Here is a 16,555-nt window from a genome sequence, read left to right on the forward strand (position 1 = left end):
CGAAGCTAGGTCATGGGACCTACACTTGCCTCCAGATCCTGTGCTGATTATTTTTTTAAGGCACAACGCTCCCAGAATTAGGTTAATTTGTGATACTTGTGTTGCTCTCAGAATGCTGTGGAGAATGTGGATGAATTGCTTCACAATAATGGATTGGTTCATGAATAATAAAAGATTAGCAACAGGCCTGTTGTCATTCCACTACCATATGTTGAGCAAAGCAAACAGCGAGCAGCACATGTGGTGGCTTGTTTTGTTCCAGCATCTTGCATGACTCTATGAGATAATATTATATACCAATGGCTGAATGTATGTCTGGGTGCAATGCCAAGCTTGCATGCCCCACTTAACGGTTTTGGGAGGAATCAGAGAATCACAGAATTGTTATGGTGCAGGAGGCCATTTGGCCCATTGTGCATGCACTAGCTCATTAAATAAGCATCATTACCTCATACCAATCTCCTGTTTTATCCCCATACTCTACACATCTATTAAAATGCAAATGGTTATCTAATGTCCTTGTGAATGTCTTAACTGAACCTGTCTCCACCACATTTCCAAATCCTAACTATTCACTGAGCTGAAAAGGTCTTTCTTGACTTCACCCTTGCTTCTTTTGCAGATCACTTTAAATCTATATTCTTTAAAAGTGGGAACAATTTCTCCTTATCTATCCAATCCAGCCTGTTCAAGATTTTGAAGCCCTCCTCGGACAATCTACAGGTTTAACTTAAAGGAGCAAGACTTGGAAGGAGAGCTCAAGGCTGTGGAATGTCAGGCTCAGGTCAGTATCTGGGACCAGAATGCATGTAGGAATGGTCTCCAGCCGTGGTTTGTGGAAGCCCAGGTTTTGGAGCTGGAACAGCAGCTGGAGACACCGTGGAATAGCTTCCAGACTGGAATAGCAACCAGGAAAAATAAGAGCACTAGGCAGTGCAGACAATGCAGGAATATCATTCTTTTGCAAAATGGATTCACTACTTTGGATACAAACAAAAACAGAATTTGCTGAAGAAGCTCAACAAAACAGTCAACATTGAGACCAGCAACCCATCTTCAGAACAATTTCAACTCTGCTTTCTCTCCAGAGATGCTGCCAGACCTACTGAGTTTCTCCAGCACTTTGTTTTTGTTTGCTTCAGATCTCCAGCATCCACAGTTGCTTGATTTATTTTACTGCTTTAGATACTGATCGGGGACATAGGCTTGCAGAGGAAAGCAGCCAAATTCATTGCCCCATGGTTGGTTCAGCTGCACTGGAGAGGAGGGAGGAATAGCACAGGAAGGGTACAGTGATAGGGGATTTGATGGCAAGGGGAATAGATAGATTCTGTAGATGCAAACAAGATCACATGATAATATGTTGTTTCCCAGGGGCTACAGTCAAGGACATCATGAAGCAATTACGGGACATGCTGGAGTGAAAGGGTGAAAATCCATTCGTTGTGGTACACGTTAAAACAAGGGATGAAGTTCTAAAAGTAGAATATAGGAAGTTAGGATGCAAGTTAAAAAGAAAATGGTATGAGTGAGAGGGTTTCAGATTGAGGAGGTATTTGAATTGGTGGAGTATTCGCTAAAGAGGTTGGGCAGAATTTAAACTAGAGTGATACAGGATGGGACTCTGTACAGGCAGACAGGAGAGAGGGAAACAAGGGCAAGATCAAAAAACAGAATGGGAAATAAGAAAAGTGATAGGCAGCAAATTCAAGGGCAAGAATCAACAGAGCCATGTTGCAAAATAATGTGAACAGGATTAAGCCTGATGGCCTTATTTTTTAATGTATGGATTACTTGCAATGAAGTGGATGAATAAATCACACAAGTAGAAATAAAAGTGAATGATATAGCTGGGATTACAGAGACGTGGCTGTAGGGTGACCAGGGATGGGTACTGAATATCCAGGGATATTCAGTGTTCAGGAAGGATGGAAAAAGAGAAAAAGGAGGAGAGCTACAATGTGGTCTCCTCTACACCCAGGAGATGAAGCGCAGTCTGGGTGACCACTTTGTGGAACATCTCCATTCTGTTTGCAAAAATAAACACTGAGCTTCCTGTTGCCTGCCATTTCAACACACTGTGATCCCTGTATCTCAGGCTTGGTGCAGTGTTCCAGTAAAGCTCAGCACAAGCTGGAAGAACACAACCTCATTTTCTAATTAAGGACCCTTCAGCCTTCAGGACTTGGTATCAAGTTCAATCATTTTACAATCTTAGCACATTCTTCCCTGTCTTTTACCCAGCCCCACAACCCAGGCTCTATCATGACACGGCTATTTTCAGGACAGCCAAATCACTTTCCCCTACTTATGGATCCCATTTTCAGCTTTTCACCTTCCCTTACTTCATACCATCAAGCCCTTTGTCCATCTAAGTGTCTTTCTCTCTTTCTCGGTCTCTGTCTCCACCACCCAACCTCAACTTATATGCCACCTTTCTCGAGCTACATCAGTTGTGAAGAAGTGTCACTGGACTTGAAACTTTGTTTTCATTCCACAGAGGCTGCAAGACTTGCAGTGTTTCTCCAAAAATATATTTGTTTCTGTTGCAATCGAATCCACATTTTTGGTTCTGTCTCCATAAGGAGGACACAAATAATATCCCAAAATATTGGTGAATATGGATCCAGTGACAGCAAGAAATACTGAAGGAATTCAGTATTGGGAGAGAAATGGTCCTGGGAAAATTGATGGGATTAAAGGCCGATAAATCCCCAGAGCCTGTCAGAGCACTTAAGGAAGTGGCCTTAGAAATAGTGAATGCATTAAGTTAAAAAAATCACACAACACCAGGTTATAGTCCAACAGGTTTAATTGGAAGCACTAGCTTTCGGAGCGATGCTCCTTCATCTGAGGAGTGGCACTCTGAAAGCTAGTGCTTCCAATTAAACCTGGTGGACTATAACCTGGTGTTGTGTGATTTTTAACTTTGTACACCCCAGTCCAACACTGGCATCTCCAAATCATGAATGCATTAAGGTCATCGTATAGACTCTGGAAATGTTCCTACTGATTGGAGGATAGCTAATATAACTCTACCATTTTAAAAAAAGTTAGAAAGAAAACAGAGGATTACAGACCACTGGACTGACATTAATAGGAGGGAGAGTGCTCGAGTGCATTATAAACAATTTAATAGCAGAACACTAGGAAAACAATGACAGGATTGGACAGAGTCAGCATGGATTTACGAAAAGGAAATCATGGTTTACAAATGTGCAGGAACACTGAGGATGTAATGGGAAGATTTGAAAAAGGGAAAACAGTGGATATGGTTTACTTGGACTTCCAGAAAGCTTTTCCATGAGCTTCCATAGAAGTGATTAATACGTGAAGTTAAAGATAGAGAATTGGCTGGCAAAAAAGTGTCAGAGTAAATGGGTAATTTTCCAAGTGCAGCCTGTGAATAGGGGAGTACTACAAGGATCAGTCTTGGATCCCGCTTTGATAACATATTAATGATTTAGATGAGGGAATTAAATGCAATGTTTCCATGTTTGCATATGACACAAAGCTGGGTGGAACGGTGAATGACAAAGGTTTGTGATAACAGATTGTTACTTGGATGTGGTTTCTGGTTTGTTAATCAAAGCTAAAATAAATACAAATATTACAAGGATATTTTCACATAGCTGGAAGCATTTCTTCCCAGTTTCAATGATAGAAGACTTTTTAAAGGTCATGAGAGATTTATTTTTCTCCCCCAAGATATGTGAAATATTTTCCTTTGACATTGCATGGATTCTGAGGTGCAGAGTGCACGCAGGGCCAGTGGCTATGGATGATATATAGAACATAGATAAGGCATGGTGATTTCAGTAGGCATGTGGGTATAGAGATGGCATGGCTGATTTGAGGGGGTATGGCAGGAATGGGGATGACAGGGTGGCAGCGGTGAAGGGAAGAGGTGTGCTTTGAGGGGTATGCATGTACTGTTAGGAGCCGGGCTGTTGTATTGGAGAACTGAGGTAGGCCTTCTAAATGGCCTGCTTCCACAATCACACTCCAATGTGGGTCACAACCTGCACTGTAAATCTGACCCCAGTTTGCAAATAGCTTGTAAAGGCATGTATGTGTTGAATGTGCAGTTGGTGTGCCACAAAAATGCTCAGGTTGGGATTTCCTGTGCCCAGAGCAAGATTCAGTCCCATAGCTTATGGTTTCTCTGGTTTATCAGTGTCACTGACCTTCCCAAAGCTGCCTTTCCCTAGGACACTGAGGAAGGTGAAATCGTCAATGCCCAGTTTACGTCGTACTTGCTGGCCGGTACTGTTCTCGACTGCATTACCCAGGGTCTCGTTTTCTTCATGGCTTTGTCGACTTTGTCTCTTTATTCGAGAAAAGATAGATACAAAGAATTATTGTTACACACAGTGGAGTGAATAACTAATACCAGCTAATTAATGCTCCTGGATTATACAACTGACAGATTGCAACAGAATGTTTTCTAAGGGACAGAAATAGTATCAAGATTATAAAGTCCGATTGACACAATTATTTCAGAAAATCACATGGTAAAGAAGTGGCCCATTAACCTGTCACTATTGTGACAGAGTAGCTCTCTGAAAGAGTTTCTAATTAATCCCACACCCTGCTCTTGCTTCAAAACCTTGCCATTGTTTCCTTTGTATCGCTTAAACTGTACTTTGTGACTGAGTCACAGTCATCACCTGATTCTCGTAATGCGATACCAACACTAGCAATGTTTCTTTTGTCAGAATTTCTGTTTGAGAACAAACATGCAATGATATAAATTTAGTGTCCTACATCACACAAATATCTTTCAATGGGGAATATAGTGAAAGAGGTCTGCGTCATAAAATACAGAACCTTGCATTGCTGGTGTAGAGCTTTTTACAACAGCACAGTAATTTGGGAATAATGTGGAAAATCAGGAGGTCCAAAGTCTTAAAATACTGCTCTCCACAATCAGATCCTTTTTTTTCATTCCCAGAAGCTACAGCCCAGTACAGGTTGCTGCAATCCCCACTGTAGTGTTGAGAAAGCCCTGAGGCTGCAACTTTTGTTACTGGTTTTATACACTCGCACCTCTGTCAAGCTCTACAGTGACACCACCTGAATGCAAGGTGGTTTAAACATGCCAGATTTCTAATGGGATTTTACTCTTCCCGTCAATTTCTTCTCTCTTCATTCCATTCCCCCAATTTCTACATACGATACAGTACAGTACCTACACAGCAAGGAGAATGTAACTACACTCGTGATACTCCTCAGTCATAACAAAAACTCCATTCCATCTGCATGCAGACACCTATACACACACACACATATAGATGGACACTTACACAGACACACAGTCAGTCTGGATTAACCACTGTAACACTGAGTCATTTTCTTTTCTGTCCAATCACTTTTCTATACACTTTAAATTCCTGTTTGACTGTCTTTGCTAACCTGTCTTTCTGTCTGGTGCTTACTCATGCGCACATTTGAAACATCACAACAGAATCCAATCCTGTCCTTATCAGCTACCAGTGAGTTCAGGACAATGTCCTGGAAGAGAAGCCCAGGCCAGTGCCTCCCTCTCTAACCCAGCATCTGTAATGTCAGCTGCAAAAGGCTGGCCTCAGTGAAGGTCAATTAACTTAACGGCAAATGGACTGATCTGACTGGTGCACCAGTAGAGATTGGTCTCTTCAGCACAGAGCAGGGATCGAATATGGGATATTCTGGAATGTCAAGCTTAATCATTCACTTAATCACCCCCTGAGCCTATGGAGTCCATCTGTGTAAAAGATAGATGTGCTTTGTTTCCAGAGCCACATGAATTTGTACACAACAAATGTTTGACAGTTATACCATCATCAATTTTTGCTGAAGTCTAATTAAATATAATTTTTGGGAAGTCTAATTAAAATAGTTGGCAATCATCCACCTGAAATTCTAATGCACATTATTGCCAGGCATGGTTCCCAATGGATGTGTGCAGTTGGAATAAACAGTGGCTTATACGTCCATAGCACATTTTCCAATCTCAGCATGCCAAAGCACTTGAGCCAAAGAATAACCTTTTGAGGGTGTAATGTAGAAAACAGGACAGAGGTAAAAACAATGACTGCAGATGCTGGAAACCAGATTCTGGATCAGTGGTGCTGGAAGAGCACAGCAATTCAGGCAGCATCCGAGGACAGGCAAAATCGATGTTTCGGGCAAAAGCCCTTCATCAGGAAGGGCTTTTGCCCGAAACGTCGATTTTGCCTGTCCTCGGATGCTGCCTGAATTGCTGTGCTCTTCCAGCACCACTGATCCAGAACCTAGAAAACAGGACAGCCAAGGCAAGGACTGCATCACCGATAGCATCATTGTCCATTGATTACAAGTGCAAACCTCCAACAATTCAATGTTAGAAATACCAATGAGGCAGCTCAGCAGTATCCTTACCATCTGCCTCCTCTTTAAAGTGGAGATGCCTCCTGCACTGAGTCCCATCTCTGCCAGCTTCCTAGCGAGTTCCACAGAGTTTACTCCGCAGCTTGGGGCAACGTTGTTCTCACAGCGAATGTGAATGTTCATTTTGCAAACTGTCAAAAGGAGAGACATTATTTTATATAAGTGTTTCATGGAGAATAAATCCTAGTCAGGAATATCAGTTTTTAAAACAGCCAAAGGGAAAACAACTTCCCTGTGGAATTCTACATGTCCAGCATATTATGTAACACCTTCACATTGACCAGCTCTTAATAGGTATCCAGGAAATAACACAAGCTCTCTCAGTCACTCTGACTCTGTTCATATAATCATCAGCAGGCCACTGACTCTCTTGATAAAGGAGTCTGTATGATCTCAGGATTCCTTCACTGACAGGACATCTATTAAACTGCTCTGATTAAAAGGGACAACACTGTGCTGATTGTCTGTATTAGTGAGGCCATTTGACAGACACTCTATTTCTTTACCACAATCCTGTAATTAAGTCCTGGATAGAATTTATCTTTCAGTTGTGTTTTTTAGAACAATTCAGAGTTCAAGATGTATACAGCTGGTAGACTTCAACATACTGTATTCACTCCTGATTGTAACCTTCTTGTCATTCCAGTTACCATTCCAATGGCAGCAAGCTGACCAATAGAATTCTTATGTAGTCTGCCAGCAACATCTAACACACAGCAATGAAATGTAGCTTTGGATGTAGGAAGGTTTTCTCATGTTGCCCTTTTCAAAAAAAAATTCTATGATCTTTTAAAATCTGCTTAAACACAGAGAAAGGATCTTAATTCAGCTTTAAAAGGGCAATACAGATCAACAGAGTTCATTTTGATTTTGGTGCAGTGCCAAATGGCTGTTAGCAGATTATTTCTTATTAAAATTACCTTGGTTACATTTTAACTCAGATGAGTTCTACCTGATTGAGCTAAATTGACTCGAACAGAATTACTAATTGAGTTTACAAACAGTAATGCATTTCAGAAGCATCACCTGCCAACAACATTGAGGAAACAATTTAATGCAAGTGAAATAAATGCTTCGGGACCACATTCTCAACATAATCATCCAACTATAATTGGGATTATAGTGGGGATTGGGAGCAATTTGTTCTTTGCACCTCAGTGGCCATGGAGACAGCTACACATGAAAAAAATATAACTGCCTTCAAGTAGACCTAATTTCCAGAACTGGGGTGTCAAAAGCACGACACATGGACTTCACACTTTTCAGGAGAAGATCTAAAGCTGCTCGAGTTCACGGAGATGTAGGGAGCTCTTTTGGACAGTTGCTATTCCCTTCTTGGTAGTTCAAAGGCCACTTCTGGGACAGGTTAAGTGCCCTGGAGGGGAAGTGCCCTTTGTGATCGTTCCAACTATAAATTAATGTGTGTAAATTTGGATAAACTCATTGGTACATCAAGAGAATTGGCAAGTTGTCAAGGGAATTAAATCTGTTTTCTACACTTCTGAAAATCCTTTCTGCATTGTTAAAAATCAGTGCTTGCTATTTCACATTATCTGTTGCTCTCTATAAATATGCAAACTCGACTTTTCTCATTTGCTTTGTCTAGGGAATGAGCTTCCAGAGGGAAGTGGTGGAGGCTTGTACATTTACAACATTTAAAAGGCATCTGGATGGGCATATGAAATGAAAGGATTTCGAAGGAAATGGGCCAAGTGCTGGCACATGGGACTAGATTAGGTTAGGATAACTGATCAATATGGACTAGTTGGACTAAAGATTCTGTTTCCGTGCTATACATCTCTATGACTCTAAGTAATATAAGAGTGCCTTACTAATAGGATTACCTTTACACTGTTTTCCTTGCCTCATCAGCCCATACAGAAGGGAGCCACAATGATCACAGAACGTTGGCACCTTGTAGTTATGAATGTTGAATTGATGACGTACATTGATGCTAAATCTTTGCTCACATACCTATGAAATATAACAGTCAATTGTTTAAGACAGCTGTAGACACAAATAAACATGAAGATAGACTTGCCTATTGGAGCCACTTTCTAAGGTTTGATTTTATTTTCAATATCACTTTTCAAATTTTTTTCTCCCTTTGGGGGGTGTTCTCTTCTCTCCATTTGGATAGAATGTTCTACATCCTAGCTGGAATGACCAAACAATCATGATGGGTTGTGTTACAGGCAACTGATCTGAAACTGTGCCTATAGTGGCCTGTCTATGTTGATCATTCCAAAAGATGTTTCACCCAATAGTTGCTGTGAGAGTGCATAAACAAAGCATTACAAACAACCCACTAAAGAGGTAGGGCCATTGTTGGAGTCTATAATTAAGGATAGGGGTAACTGAACACCTTGAAAATTTTCAGTGAATTAGGGACAACCAACATGAATTCATGACAGGTAGGTCATGTTTGACAAACCTGATAGAAGTTTTGAAGAGGTGACTAAGTTAGTGGACAGGAGAAAGTCTATAGATATTTATATGAACTTACAGAAGGCATTTGATAAAGTCCCACATAACAGACTGTTAATTAAGGTAACCTATGGAATTGAGGACATATTACTGACATAGCTGGGGAATTGGTTGTGTGGCAGATGACAGAAAATAGGAATAACGGGTAGGTACTCAAATTGACAGGATGTGGTTTCCCATTAGGATCTTTCGTCAGGGTCTCTACCTAATTACTCACATTAGTTATTAACAACTTTGATAATGGCATAGAAAATCATATATCCAAATTGGCTGAAGACACAAGTTAGGTGGCATTGTAGACAGTGTAGACAATAACATAACACTACAAAGAGATATTGATAGACTAAGTGAATGGGCATAACTGGGGGTAGATGGAGTTCAATATAAACAATGTGAAGTTATCAATTTTAGACCAAAAAAGAACAGATCAGATGATTTATCTAATGATATGAAGTTAAATGCATGTATTTCCAAAGAGGCTTGGGACTTGGGCTTGAGCCTTTTACTACAATCAGCAGTAACTGAACCAGCTGCTTCTCAGAACCAAAGTTGTACTCTTAATCTGTAAAGGTTCCCTGGTATAGGTTCTCAGTCTACCTGATGTATTCACAGACTTAAGGATTGGAGTGTAGAGTGAATGTTGTTGTAGATTGGTTCTGTGATCACTGACATGGCCACGTCAGTATCAATCTCCATTTAGAACCAGATGACCATTTAACCAAATGTTTATTTTGATTGGTTCTGATTAAACTGTTCCAAACCAGGTGTAGATGTAATTTCCAGAATGTGCAATCTCCTGGGTACCAGCTTATGGGTTCCCTTACTCAATTTAGGTCTAAAGGGACTCGTTTACTATCGAGTCCGCATACCGACAGCAACTAAAATGGCTTGCCAGACCGGATCCTGAAGAAAATTTTAACTGTTTGGTCAAGACTCCGCTTTGTATTGGGGATTTGCTATGAGCTGACCTTGAGTCCCTCTATTCAGGATATGTCCTGACTGAGGCTATGCAATTGCCTTCACACAAATGGCTCAGTCAGACTGGTGACGGTGTCCCCTTCCATTGGAATATCCTGCAACTATTATGCTCTACTTGTGCAATGATAAAGCCAGTTGTAACGTCTGTTTGAAGTCCAGCTGGAACTCAGCTAATCGGCGCTTTTGCATGGTTACATCATTAATCCCACATACCAAACAGTGTCTCGGCATCTCATTATGGGTTAAGCCAAAGTAACAAGCCTCTCTCAGTCATCTTGACCCAGTTAAAATCCTAATATGGATTCTCCTGGTTCTGAATTTGCCGAGTAAAACCCATAGCTTCTCAGAATTACAGGAGGCTCAGGTCATAATATTCCTGAACTAAATCCATGAACTATTGGAAGGTTTTCATATCTGGTGCCTCCAGTAAAGTTAGGCTCCTAATAACTGAAAAAGCTGCGGGTCCACATGCTGTTACTCTTTATTTTTCATCTGCCCCCCAAAAAAATGCATTCATTCCACATACTGGGAACAGTCTTCTATGGCAGGATTGAAGCATGAAGCTTTCCAAATAACAGCATGATGCCAGAAATTACCCCAACTCAAAGACAACTGTGGCACGCAAATTTCTTTAGGAGCATGCTTTACTCTCATCGCCACTGAAGTAACTCCACAGAGGCCGGTATCCCGTCACCAAGTCACCCTTTATTTATATATGCAGGCTCCTTGACACTGGTCCAGCTCCCTCAAAGCCAGTTCTCAAAGTGAACAGAATCTCTGACCCTTCGGTTTATATCTGTCAGCCAGGCCTCCTAATTGGAGTTGTAATTGGTCCAATCAGGGAAGTCATATTCTATGAAGTCCACCTGGCTGACCTCATTGCAATCACTACAGTACGCATAAATTTTCATCTCCAGTGACTGTCAAACATTCTGGTCACAAGGCTGCAGGACCTTGTTTTAATATAGGAGATGAGTAATGAACACAAGAAGGTTACCTCAGAGTACAATGGGACCTTGATCAGGTGGGCAAATGGGCCAAAGAATAGCAGATGGAATTTATCTTAGATAAATGAGATGTGCTGCATTTTCGTAAGGCAAATCAGGGTAGGACTGATACACTTAATGGTAATCTCATTCCAGCAGGGGGCACTGGCACATTATTTGGCTGAAAAAGTGATCATGAAGCAAAAAGGAGCCTGAAGAGTGTTGCTAAACAAAGAGGCCTTGGGGTGCAGCTTCATAGCTCCTTGAAGGTGGAGTAGCAGGTAGACAGGGTAGTGAAAAAGGTATGTTTGCTTTTATTTATAAATGCATTGAGTATAGTAATTGGGATGTCATATTACTGCTGTACAGGACATTGTTTAGGCCACTATTGGAATACTGCATTAAATTCTGGTCACCCTGCAAGAGGAAGGATGTTGTGAAATTTGAAAGGGTTCAGAAAAGATTTACAAGGATGTTGCCAGGGTTGGAGGATTCGAGATATCGGGAGATGCTGAATAGGCTGGGGCTGTTTTCCCTGGAGTGTCGAAGGCTGAGGGGTGACCTTATAGAGGTTTATAAAATCATGAGGGGCATGGATAGGTAAATAGTCAAGGTCTTTTCTCCAGGGGAGGGTAATCCAAAACTAGAAGTCATAAGTTTAAGGTGAGTGGGGAAAGATTTAAAAGGAACCTCTGGGGAAACCTTTCCACACAGAGGGTGGTGCGTGTATGGAATGAGCTGCTCGAGAAGGTGGTGGAGGCTGGTGCCATTACAACATTTAAAAAGGCATCTGGATGGTTATATGAAAAGGAAGGGCCAAATGCTGGCAAATGGGAGTAGATTAGGTTAGGATATCTGATTGCAATAAGTTAGACCAAAGGGTCAGTTTCCATGCTGTACATCTGTGACTGTGTGACTCTTAAAAAAATTGAATGGTGTATTGAAATACAGAGGAACCTTGATTATCCAGCATTCGATTATCCGAATATCAGATTATCCGGCAAGATCGCAAAGTCCCAATCTCAGTTTAACTATGTTATCCAGCATTCAATTATCTGGAATTCAATTAACCAAACGAAATGCTGCCTGCCCGTGTCCTTCGGATAATCGAGGTTCCTCTGTAATACTATTCCTGTCTCATGCCACCAGGGGGCACTGGCACATTATTTGGCTGAAAGTGAGCATGAAGCAAAAAAGAGACGCGGATTTGAAAACGATCAGAAAAATATCGTGACTTCGGGACAGAAACTTATTTTGTTTGCAGATAATTTCTGATTGGGAGCAATTCTGCTTCTCACTCCCAGAGGATAAGTTTGGTGTGGGCTGCTAATATGTTACAGAAACAGCGGGGAGGGGCTACTGGTCCATGTTCACACAGACTGGGACAGATTAGGCATACAGTTGAACAGCACGGAACAATGGTTCCATGCTGACCAATTTTCCATAACTAAACTAGTCCCACTTACCTGTGTTTGGCTCAAATCCCTCTGAACCTTTCCTATTCATGTGCCTGCCCAAATGTATTTTAAACATTCTAGCTGTACCTGCATCTTCCACTTTCTCAGGCAGTTCATTCCACGTACAAACCACCCTCTCTATGTAAACATTGCCCCTCAGGTCCCTTTTAAATCTTTCTCCTCTCACTTAAAATGATGATCACTAGTTTGAACTTACCCACCCCAGGGAAAAATGTGGGCAGGATTGCTCAGACCCCATTAGCTGGGTATGCCAATTTCCTGACTGGGATTATGCTCCTGGGCCATGGAGGTAGGATAGGGGAGTAGACGGACAACAGGGAGGTACGGTAGGGTGTCTGGGGGGGTGGGTTGTTGGCCATACACACATTGCGGTGTTGGTAGGCAGCCAATCACACTCATTAGACACAATCATAGAAAAATCACAGAATTCCTCCAGTGTGCAAACAAACCATTTGGCCCAACAAGTCCACACCAACCATACAAAGAGTATCCCACCCAAACCCATTCCCCAACCGTTTACATTTTCCCTGACTAATGCACCTAACCTACACACTCCTGAACACTGTGAGCAATTTAGTATGGCCAATTCACCTGACCTGCACATGTTCTGTCTGTGGGGGGAAATTGGAGCACCCACAGGAGACCCAGGCAGATACAGGGTGAACGTGCAAACTTGACACACACAGTCACCCAAAGCTGGAAATGAACCTGGATCTCTGGCGCTGTGATACAGCAGTGCTAACCACTGAGCCATCATGCCACCAAGGACTTATGAAAGCTTATCAATGTATCAATGGAAGCAAATTGGGATTTTGCAGCTGGTTCCCAGCTTCTCAGAGGTGATGGGAGCGGGTGAGTTGCATTCTCAGATGGCAGTCTTTCAGGGCTGGGAGATTAGTGCCCTAGCCAGGCAGACAGTCACATCCCCTGTCACCCCACATTTTAGAAGTTATCTCCCATAGAGGTGAATGGCTGCTGTTTTCAAATAGTTGGGTTCATCTGAATATGAGACTTCAATTCCTAATTGCCTTGGAGGTAAGAAACTGCCTTCATGAACCACTGCAATCTTTGGGGTTTAGTAACACCTGCAGTGCTGTCAGGAGGTAGTTCCAGGATGCTGACGCTGTGATAGTGAAGAAACAGCAAAACAATTCCAAGTCAAGATGGTGGGTGGCTTGGAGGAAAACTTGCAGGTAGTGGTATTCCCAAACGATTGCTGCCCATGTCATTCTAGAATGATAGTGGACATTGATTTGGAAGACGCTGTCCAAGGAACCTTGGTTAATTTTTGCAACATTTCTTGGAGATGGTACAAACTGCTGCTACTGAGTGTCAGTGGTGCAATGAGCGAATATCAAAGGTGTTAGATGGTTTGCTAAGCAAGCAGGCTGCTTTGTTGTTCTGGGTTTGAGTTTTGTGGGAGCTATACCCATCAAGGCAAACAATGGTATTTCTTCAAACTCCTGACTTGTGCCTGCAGGTGGCTAGACAGGTTTTGGGGAGACTGGAGGTGAGTTACCACAGAATTCCAAACCTGTGACGTATCACCATGTGACAGACCTTTACCTTCCTACTATACAGATATATGTTGCAAGTGCTGCTAAAACACAATTGGAAATCTCTCACATTCAAAGCCATATAGACGATTACACCAGACCAAACTATCATTAAACAAACAGAAATTTTGTGCTGACTGTACCTCCTCTTTTTTGTCCTTCTTTATTCTCGGGCATGCTGTGACAATTAACTGGTGACAGCGTTTGTGAACCACACATGTACACACTGTGAGATAAACAGGAGGGAAGATTAATGCTATAAATTAACAGCCATTTAAACTGCAGACTGTGCCTATCACAAACAGATCCAATTCTTTACATGAAAGCACAATTTTTTCAAAATATTATGAATATTTTGTTCAGCTCAATGAAGGCTTCAATGTTGTAATGCAGACAATATTATTAAAGAATCACTTTTCAAACATGAACCACTGAACAGATGTGCCTAGAGGGCCCAGTGAGGCTTATTCCTTGAAAAAAAGCGTGAATCTATGGATACTGACAGTTCTTCATATACAAGACGAAGTGAAGATCAAATAATGTGTGCTATACAACAAACCCTTCTAGAATTTAACAGATGAGAAAGGGACTTTATTTTAAACAATAAACTTTTCTCTGTATACTAATCATAAATTCCTAATTTGTCTGGAACACAATAAGTTACATGCCATTCTCAGATGGGTTAACACTGATCATCAGAGTTATTTACTGGCTCACTTATTTCATGAATACCATGCTGTCCCCATTTCAGGAACTTCAGGTCAGAGTGAAAATGAGCACAAACCTAGTTTTCTAAGTCAATCTGCCAGTGGTCAGATAAAATAAAGATTTTTGTTTTTCGCTGAAATCGTAGTCAGGATGAGGAACATGACTGAAAAGTTGTGTTTTTGCATGAATACAGATTAAGGTGCATTCTTCACTGGATAAAGCCTCCTCAGGCTCATTAAATTAAAATAAATGATTACCTTGACACTGGTATCCCTGCTTTCCAAAAATTCCCCTGTGGATAAAAGAACATGAAAGTCACCAGATAGATTGGGATGAAGGCATCCACTAATGCATTTTATCTCAACATTTTATCATTCTCCATTGCAGCACCTGATGGTTTCTGAAACACATTCAAGGTGGCAGCTCACTACGTCTTATCCTCAAGGGCATTTACAGAGGAAGAATAAATGCTAGCCTTCTCAGTAATGCTCTGGTATCAACCATCTTCCTGGCACCCTGCTCGCTTATTGATCACCCACCTTATGATGGAATATCTCCCGCAGGCTGCATTCTCTTAACTGCTGCAACATTACTTTGATAATATGTTGACTTGCTAATCTCCTCAGTGAAGGGCTTTTTCCCAAACAACCCCACAGCCACTGGTTTCTAAATTGGTGGTCTCGATCCCAAATACAGTCACAGAAACAGCAAAATGGCTCATAATAATTAAAATTATGTTAATCTTCCAGTGTCTCGTATTGTCTGCGAGGTGAGAAGTAACCGATCACAAGATGAACTCCCTTGATATCGCACACTTTGAATGGCTATGGTGGCTCCAACAAGGCATGCTGTGATATCACTGTTATAAGTATGTCAGAGATTTGTCACAGCGAGTTTGTGGACATGGATTTAGTGTCCAATGACAGCTCATTCACTGAGGGACTGGGATTTTCATTACATGTTGCCATAGTTACAAGAAATTTCATACATGAAGTTTAATCATTTGTTCTGTTTGTTTGGATACTAATAACATTTGAACAACATATCTTAATTTACTGTCAATAACTGAAAGAGTTTAAGACATTTAGTGTAACAAACAACAGCCCTACCAATTGAACACTAGTTTTGTCAGCAACTTATTTTTCAAAGGACAGAATGGAATATTCCATTCTTATTTTTAACAAAACCAGGAAAGCCTACAATCAAAGATATGTTACATTGTTCTTTAGGCTGACATTCAGTTCTCCCAGTATCAGTCCGAAATGAATCTGAGCGCCAAGAGCTTGCTTCAGAAATTTTCTTTTGACAGATTTTAATTCTAAAACAGTCTTTCAATGTGGAAATTTTCCTGAAGACTTCTCCTAGCTGTAGCCAGGCAAATATTTCACCCTCACTTCAGCTCCCCACAATTTATTCATCCCAATCTGAGTGTTAGCTTCTGCCAATTTCTGCTGCAGAGAATTATAGAGACTTTCAGCCTACAATTGCTTTCTCTGTCTCTCCCTCCCCAGAAAAGCTGTTTTGCTTTTTTTTTGGCATCTGAGGTCTCATTGACTTTTAAATGTTAATGTGAATTGAATTGGAAAGTAGTTTGGTAACTGCTGCCCTAGGCCATAGTTACCAAAGCCCTATAGAAATCTGCCTTTTAATTTCAAATGACATCATGCTTGACTATTTTGCCTTTCAAAATGTTTACAAAAGATAAGCTATATTTACAACACAGGATAATGTAGCAGCAAATAAACTTCAACATCAGGGATATTTATTTGCCAAAGTGCATGAGGCAGTGAGTGGATGAGTACCCTTATAAGGTCACTGAAAGGCAGATCTTCATTTTCCTGTGTTAAAAATGTCACAGATATAAATGGCTTGGCAAGTGCTTCTTTTTTATGCTATGTAACATTTAAACAGAAAGTACAATATTTAACACCTGTAACTTAATGCAGGAGCT

General features: G+C 41.1%; 1 protein-coding gene across 2 annotated transcripts in view; it reads right to left on the bottom strand.

Moving 5' to 3' along the window:
* The window catches only part of prkcha (protein kinase C, eta, a), a 219,447-nt gene that overhangs the window by 81,629 nt on the left and 121,263 nt on the right, over nucleotides 1–16,555 (bottom strand). For both annotated transcript variants that reach the window (XM_043697243.2, XM_043697241.2), the window contains exons 4-8: nucleotides 14,862–14,896; nucleotides 14,040–14,122; nucleotides 8,256–8,385; nucleotides 6,403–6,542; nucleotides 4,188–4,328 (exon numbers count right to left, since the gene is read on the bottom strand). In XM_043697243.2, coding sequence (XP_043553178.1) covers nucleotides 4,188–4,328; nucleotides 6,403–6,542; nucleotides 8,256–8,385; nucleotides 14,040–14,122; nucleotides 14,862–14,896 — 529 coding nt within the window. The remainder of the gene's footprint in view (nucleotides 1–4,187; nucleotides 4,329–6,402; nucleotides 6,543–8,255; nucleotides 8,386–14,039; nucleotides 14,123–14,861; nucleotides 14,897–16,555) is intronic.

This window comes from Chiloscyllium plagiosum, unplaced genomic scaffold (assembly GCF_037043375.1).
Source record: "Chiloscyllium plagiosum isolate Xiang-an unplaced genomic scaffold, Cpla_swu_hap1 HiC_scaffold_8, whole genome shotgun sequence".
Taxonomy (NCBI): Eukaryota; Metazoa; Chordata; class Chondrichthyes; order Orectolobiformes; family Hemiscylliidae; genus Chiloscyllium; species Chiloscyllium plagiosum.